At 38.3% G+C, this 7,659-nt stretch overlaps 1 protein-coding gene across 1 annotated transcript; it reads left to right on the top strand.

Annotated features, from left to right (window-relative positions):
- The first annotated feature begins 336 nt into the window (after positions 1-336).
- On the top strand, positions 337-714 carry LOC142521939 (uncharacterized). The gene has a single exon (XM_075625111.1). It carries the CDS (start codon positions 337-339, stop codon positions 712-714), a length of 378 nt encoding a protein of 125 aa, XP_075481226.1.
- Positions 715-7,659: the final 6,945 nt, after the last annotated feature.

The following is a 7,659-nucleotide window of genomic DNA, read 5'->3' on the forward strand; positions in this document are numbered from 1 at the left end:
GCCTGCATTATTGATTTTCATGGAAGCTGGGATTTGAAGCTTCCTCTTGTGGAATTCACATATAATAATAGCTATCAGTCCTCGATTGGCATGGCACCTTATGAAGCTCTGTATGGGAGAAGGTGTCGTTCACCTTTGTTTTGGGATGAAGTAGGTGAAAGAAAAATGTTAGGACCAGAGTTGGTTCAACAAATGGTTGATGTTCTAGCATTGATTCGAGAAAGAATGAAAACTGCCCAGTCTCGACAGAAAAGCTATGCAGATGTTCGAAGAAGGCCTTTGGCATTCGAGGTAGGTGATCACGTGTTTGTTTAGATAGCTCCTCTCAAGGGAGTTATGAGATTTGGAAAGAAGGTGAAGTTGAGTCCTCGTTTTATTGGACCTTTCGAGATTCTTGACAGAATTGGCGAGCGAGCTTATCGAGTGACTTTGCCTCCGAATTTGTATAGAGTGCATAATATATTTCATGTCACAATGCTTCGTAAATATGTATCGAATCCAACTCATGTACTTTGTCACGAACAACTAGACTTAAAGCCAAATTTGAGTTATCATGAGCGACCGGTACAAATACTGGATCGAAAGGTTAAAGTGCTTAGAAACAAAGAAATTGGGATCGTGAAGGTGTTATGGAATAATCATATCATCGAAGAAGCAACATGGGAACCTGAGGAAGAGATGAAGCAACGTTATCCTGACTTGTTTATGTCTTGAAGTAAATTTCGGGGACGAAATTTTTATAAGGGGAGGAGAATTGTAATAGCCGATCGTTCAAGTCTTTTATTATGAATTAAGGTATTTTTATTGTGATGGTTTATGGCTTTACATTATTATATGAATGGTAATGAATGTTATAAAATGAAATAGATAATGGATTGGTAGAATAGAAGGTTGAAATTGAGTTAAATAGGTAATAGAAGTGATGTAACAGTCATGAAACTGTGGCAGTAGTTGTGGTTTTTAGCATAATTTTTTTTTATTAATCCAATCGTGTGAGGCTTCTTTCATTAGAAAGATAATATATAAGGCTATAACTTTCATGTTTTGAGTTTTGTTCAAATCATTGTGGAAGACAAGCCAAAAGCGCCACGAAGTGTGTCGTGCGTATCGTCGTTCCTACAATGACACATGTTGGGAGAATGAGCATAACTATTTACTCAAACCTTCAAATGAGATGAGGCCAAATGAAGATGAAAGCCAAGACATAGGGCTACAATTTTGTTTTTACCACTTTTTTTAATTCGGAAGGGAAGAGGCGTTTCAGAAGCGATCTTTACAGTAGCTGTGCGCAGAGCAGGCGCCTGAGCGGTAAGAAACGACCGCCTGAGCGCCACTGCTTCTGGATTTTTTTAGTTTTGGGCAGTATGTTCGGTGATAGGGCGGTAGTATGTGACCGCCCGAGCGCCCAGAAAGTTAAAAGCGTGTCTTGAGTTTTGGGAAGGCATAAAATCGAATAGGATCATCTTTTTACTCACTTTTCCTCATTTCTTCTTTTCTCTCCATCGGCTTGGAATCTAGGGTTTCTCATTTCTCCTTCAATCCAATTTCTTCCAAGGCATTAATCTTTGAATTGAAGCCTTAATCTTTGCTTGGAGATTAGAAGTTTTTCTCCTCAAGAGTCTAGGAACAAGGTAAGAAAGCTTATTTTCCTTGGGTTAGTGATTGAAGGAAAGATATTGGGTTGTTTGGTTTAAATGTTGAGTTAAGGTTGTTAATATAATGATTAATGGTATTATTATTGATATTGTGTTGTAGGAATCCCTCAAGAACTAAGCAACTACTTGTAAATTGGGTTGTAAGTAGACTTTTCATTTGAATGCATCTCATGAGCTATGTATATGATAAATGAAGTTTCTATTGATTTTAGCTCCTTTAAATCATTGATTATGTATATTGTATGTATTGCTATATTGAAAAGTGATGGAATTGATGCCAAGGGCAGAGTAAAGGAGCTAAGGTTTTAGCACGCACACCACGTGTTTGATAAAATGTTTCAATGAATGTTTTTATGGCTTGATGGTTATATGATATTGTGGTGTTACCTATGGTAATTATAAACCCACTTGACTGAAGTTGATCAACATAATGACATGTACTGTGACTGATTTTGACTGAGACGTACATGTGTACCATTGACTGATGACCTATCAATGCCATATGAATGTAAAGAAATTAATTGTTCTATAGATGCCATCTTATAATTGTTATATATGCATTTTATTGACTGATGGCATATTACGGTTAAGAAATGGTATGGATTCCTTCTTTACACTATGGTATATGTACTTGTTATTTAAAGGTTTACATGCTGAGTTTTAATAACTCATTTCAGTTATGTTCATGAGATGCAGATGCAGGTAACCGAGACTGATACGGCGTGCTGTCGAGACGGAAGAAGGAAATGTTCCAAGCTTGGAAGAAGGATGAAATGATTATTTTGTCAATGGATGGTTAAGAAAGTATTTTGCTTTGTAATGGTTAGAGTTGGCTAGTATATTTTGTTGTAACCCACCTGTTATTTTGGGAGTTTAAATTTGTCTCAATTATTTTGGTAATCAATTGGAATGCTTTTGATTTTTTATATCTCTATGTATTAGTTGTGGGAATGTTTTGATGTAATTGTTTTATTGCTTGAGGACAGGTGATGAGTGCTTTTTTACGGGGAAACTCTGTCAAAATTTTTAAAGCACTTATTTTCATTCAAGTCTATTTTGAAAAGCTTCCGCATTATAGAGTCTATTATTTTAAAACGGGTCAGGGTGTCACAACAGATGTTGCAACTACCAAGCACTCCTTGGCATTGCTCTGTTAGGTGTATTCCTCCACAAGTTCTGCAATAGACCCCTGTATAAATCTGGTTCTGTATGGAACCACTGGAGCTAGATGAACTACTACCAGACTTCTTAAACTGTTTCCCTCGGGCTTTCAGATTATCTTTCTTCCCAGTGCTGCTACCACCACTATCAAATCTGGGAGTGGTTGGTGGAACTGGGCTGAAGGTTGTTGCTGTTTCTGCGTTGGAGCAACATACGGAATTCCTTTCTGCCTGATCAAGCCTGCTTCAGCTTCCTTTGCTTTGTTCAAGGCATCAGCAAAATTATTTAATTGCGCCCTGTATTTACCAGCGTAAAAATATATGGATTCAATCCATTAATGAACTGATCAGCCATTGCTTCATCATTATCAGCCGCATGTGGAGCAAATCGTAGCAAGGTAGAGAATTTGGCCACATATTCTTCAATATTTAGATGACCCTGTTTCAAGTTGCCAAACTCGGCACCCTTGTCCTTTCTGTACGATACTGGGAAGAATCGTTGATAAAATTAGGCTTTAAAAATCTTCCAAGTAATTACCATACCTCTATGCTCCAAAGCTCTCTTGGTTGTGAGTCACTAGCTTTTAGCAACCTCGTGTAACTGGTGCCCAATCAGTATGACTCTACGCTCATCTGAATAGTCAAGTGAATCAAACAACATCTCGATATCATCAAGCCAGGCTCTCACACTCGATAGAATTCTCAGTGCCTTTCAAAGTCGGCGGTTTGAATGACTGAAATCTCTTCAATAGTGTTTCCATGAGTGTCGCTGTAACAACCATCGGATTGTTTGAAGTACTACCCTGTTCAAGGATTCTTCGAGAAGGCATATCTGATTATCAAAATGGTTAGTAATCAAAGATAACAAATCTGTCTTAGTCCTCCTCTGATCATCATACCTATGATCAAGAATCGGTTCTGATTCATTCTCCAATAATACACGTTTCCAATCAAATCAGATAATCAAGTAAACATGTATTTTCTAAAGTAGTAAAACATGCTGTCATACTAGCATATCATTATGCAATCAACATTACATTAAATCGCATGCTAGTATCACAAAAGCAGGAAAAAAACTCAATCTACCCCGCTCACTCGCTTCTATTCCACTCTAAGGAACACACAGCTCTAATACCACCCGTTATGGGGACCCGGACGCTAACTCCATCTTTTCAATCATCGTTGGGATTAAATGGATAAATTTAAATAAACTAGGTCGATTTTTTTTTAAAAGTCGAACACCTCATAAATAAGTGTACAAATTTCTACAACAAGTTATGTCCCATCTTATTCAAATTACAAGATCAAGTTCAATATCTACAGCATGATCAAAGGTACAAACTTGTTCAAAAGAAAGTCATAACAAACTAATGTTTATCAACTACATGTCATGTGTTGAACAACAGCTCTACTTCTAAGCCCGGATCACCACTCTAATCTCGATCTATCATGCTCTTCTCGACCTTGATCCTGTCCCACCTGTTGTCATGCACACATACAAACACAACAACAGCCGGATGACTCCGGTGAGAAACATATTTCCCAGTATAAACAACGTATACATGTATTTCATATAAACATATACAAAAGCATATAACATTTATCAAGCAACATGTATCATAATCTAAGAAACATAAATCGATACAATGCTTTAAATCAAACTCTTTAACTCCTACTCTTTGACTCGACTCTTATCTAGGGATCCCGGTTTGAATAAGAACGTAACAAGTCTCCCATCTACTCTCCCCTTCTAGATGGTGGTACGTTCTTATTGCCGGACTTCGGTACACTATATCGAATCTCTACAATAGGAGTCGATCTTTTCCTAAGCACCTCGATATAAGCCAAACGTCCAGTGACTTGGCACCTCTGCCAAAGACTCAAATGCATGTTTTGCTATAACTCAATAGACTAAGTATATCAATTTCAAAAATTGAAAATGCATTAAAGCAATAACAATGCAGTATGTGGTTTAGGGAAAACTCAAGCTAACATTTTCGAGAATTACAATATCAACATACACCTCAAAGCAAGACATGATTTGATCAATACTCAATCTACTTTTGTTTCGACGGCATAACATCGCAATCTCGATATATCCGGCAACTCAAACATCACCAGATACAAATCACAACTCATAATTCCTAACAATTTCAAGCACATTTAAGCATAGACTGGAAAAATGATAATAATTGCATACACTGTCCGTTCTTCGATCTGGTTTCGATTATAGGCTTACCATAATCTCAAGAACACATAATATCAATCAAATTAGGATTTTTTCAATACCAAATTTTTGAACCATACAGGAAAATAATAAAACTTACATCTTTTCAAAGCTCTTGACGAGAGAAGCACGAAACTAAACTCGGATTAAAAATCGGACGGTCGAATCTTGCACAATCCCAAGTCTAAAATATGAAAGGCTTGAGGAATTGCTATGTAGTCTCCGTTCTTCTTTGCAAGGTCTCAAGGAAATGAAGATGGAATGAAGGAGTATACATGTTCCCATGCATGGCAAGACAAGTGTCACAATTTCATACAGCAGTTCTCGCGCATATGCGTGCCCGGTCCTCGCGCATATGCGCGAGACTTTCTGTCTCAGCGCTTGGAAAATCCACCTGCTCACGCATATGCACGCCTCGTCTTCGCGCATATGCGCGAGACTCCCTGTCCCGGCATTTGGCTGATACACATGCTCGCGCATATGCACGCCTAGTCTCGCGCATATGCGCGAGGTCTTCTGCCTCGACATTTTCTGCTCGCGCATATGCGCGCCTCAACTCCGCGCATGTGCGCAAGGATTGCTGTACTCCTCACACACAATATCACATATTCTCCCAAATCTTTCTCGGATTTGTCCTTTCATAATCACATCAATTCATAAATCAATAATGTCGGATTAAAAGGATATAATCTCAGGCATTACATCCCATCTCCCATTTCTTCACTTCATCTGAAGAAAGATGAGATCAGAGTCCAGTTGTTGAAACAATGTTGTGTCTTTATAGGCATTAGGACCAGGTTGATCATAATTTGATTTCAGTTCTATTGTCACCACAGTCAACCTCTTGATTCTCATAAGATCAAAGAAGTATGATCTTCTCTCCATGGCTTGGGAAACTGTGGTGGCTTTGACAACTTTCATGACAATTGATTCTAGAGAAATGATTTTTTCTAGAACTTTCTTCTTCTTCAGCTTCTTTTCAAGAGTGACTGTTCTGAATTTCACCCATTCATCGTAATGTTCTAGCTTCAGTTAAGCATGCTCATTGATAGCTTGCATAACAAGATCGATTTGCATTTGAATGACATTGCTGGGTCTTGGTTCTTCATTCATCTTTGCCTTGCCCTTTGGATCAGTTAGGGAATGAGGAAGGTCTAGTGCTAAACCAATTGTGTCCATCGCTTCTCTGATTATTACGCTTTCTGAGCGTGCTGGAGTTAGAACTGTGGGGCAGACAATTGTTGTGAGACGATCTAGAATTGCTGATAATTTCAGCTTCTCTCCATATTCAAAAATTATTGTGGAAGGGTAGTCAGCTGCAGTCTTTTGTTTAGGTGGGGCAGCTGGCTAAACCGACTGAATTGGTACAGCTAGAAGAGGTTGCTCAGCTACTGATGGCAAAAATCTGAGCTAAGGAAAACTCCAGGAGTAGCAATTCGCTTGGTTTTATGTGACTTTGGTTTCTTCAACAGAACAGGAGAATAGGTCTTCTCCGAATCACTGGTAGATAGGACAAGTTTTCTTTTGGACTTTAGGGCAGCAGCTGGTTTAATATTTTCAGTTTTCTTTACCTTACCTGTTGGTTTAGTAACCCTTGCTTTCTTCGGCTGAATGTTGGCAGCTGTGAAGATTTTGTACTTGATAACTGAGGAGGAGGATGCTGGAAGTATCCCCGAGTCCTCAACAAGTCTGCTAAGTTGAAGTGCAAAGCCTTTGGACTGCTTAGAGGTCTGCACTATGTTCTTCAAGAATAGGAAGAGGATGGACGACCAGTTCATCTTTATCCCTTTGAAAATAGCAGTCATAACTTGAAATTTCTCGAGAGTGAGAGCATCAAAGGATCCTGCCTTTATCCTTTGCTAGAAGGCCCTTGGCAAATATATCAGCCAGTAGCTGATATTCTGGATTCAGTTCTTTATTAGGGTACACTTTGATCTTTTCCCAGTTGCAGACAGAGTGGTCTATATCTCTTCAATAGCAGCAGCAGAAACCTCCGAGAAACTCGAGAGGCCTTCAGTTGGGAGCTGAAACAAGCACCAGAAAAATTCTTCATCTGAATCTTCCTGTCATCAGTGACTGAGCTAGATTCATAGATAGAGATAATCTCAGTAGTGTAGATTTATTGGGTTGCTAACCCTAGGAAGGTACAAAGCCTAGATGCTTTGATCTTTTCGAAAAGACTGCGAAATGAATATTTAGTATGTGCAAAAATCGATTGCAAAAACATTGGAGAGGTAAGCAGGTGTCTGAGATTCCATTTGAAAGATTTTTAGCTGAAACGAGAGAATAACACAGGTGATTTGTTCTGAAAATACGAAAGTTATAAGCTTTGGAAATTGTGAGATACTACTGAGAGACGGTTTCTATTTATATCTTTTGACCATTCAAATTTTGGACACGTGGCAGTCCGTGAAAGGTTTTGACCGAATGAGTAAGATAATTAACCGTTGGTCATTTAAATTTAGTAACTGATTTGAGCAGTTAGATAAAAACAGAAAGACGTTTGAAATTCCAAATTTAAATTGGTAATTTGTAATTGGTCACGATTTCAATTATGGAACTTAAAAATGAATTAAAGTTTGGTCAACATACGGATAACATCAGTTTATTCATATAC

Source organism: Primulina tabacum, chromosome 13, assembly GCF_025594145.1.
Source record: "Primulina tabacum isolate GXHZ01 chromosome 13, ASM2559414v2, whole genome shotgun sequence".
Taxonomy (NCBI): Eukaryota; Viridiplantae; Streptophyta; class Magnoliopsida; order Lamiales; family Gesneriaceae; genus Primulina; species Primulina tabacum.

Coding starts and splice junctions, on each gene's coding strand:
- LOC142521939 (XM_075625111.1), top strand. CDS start 337: ATGAGATTTGGAAAGAAGGTGAAGTTGAGTCCTCGTTTTATTGGACCT.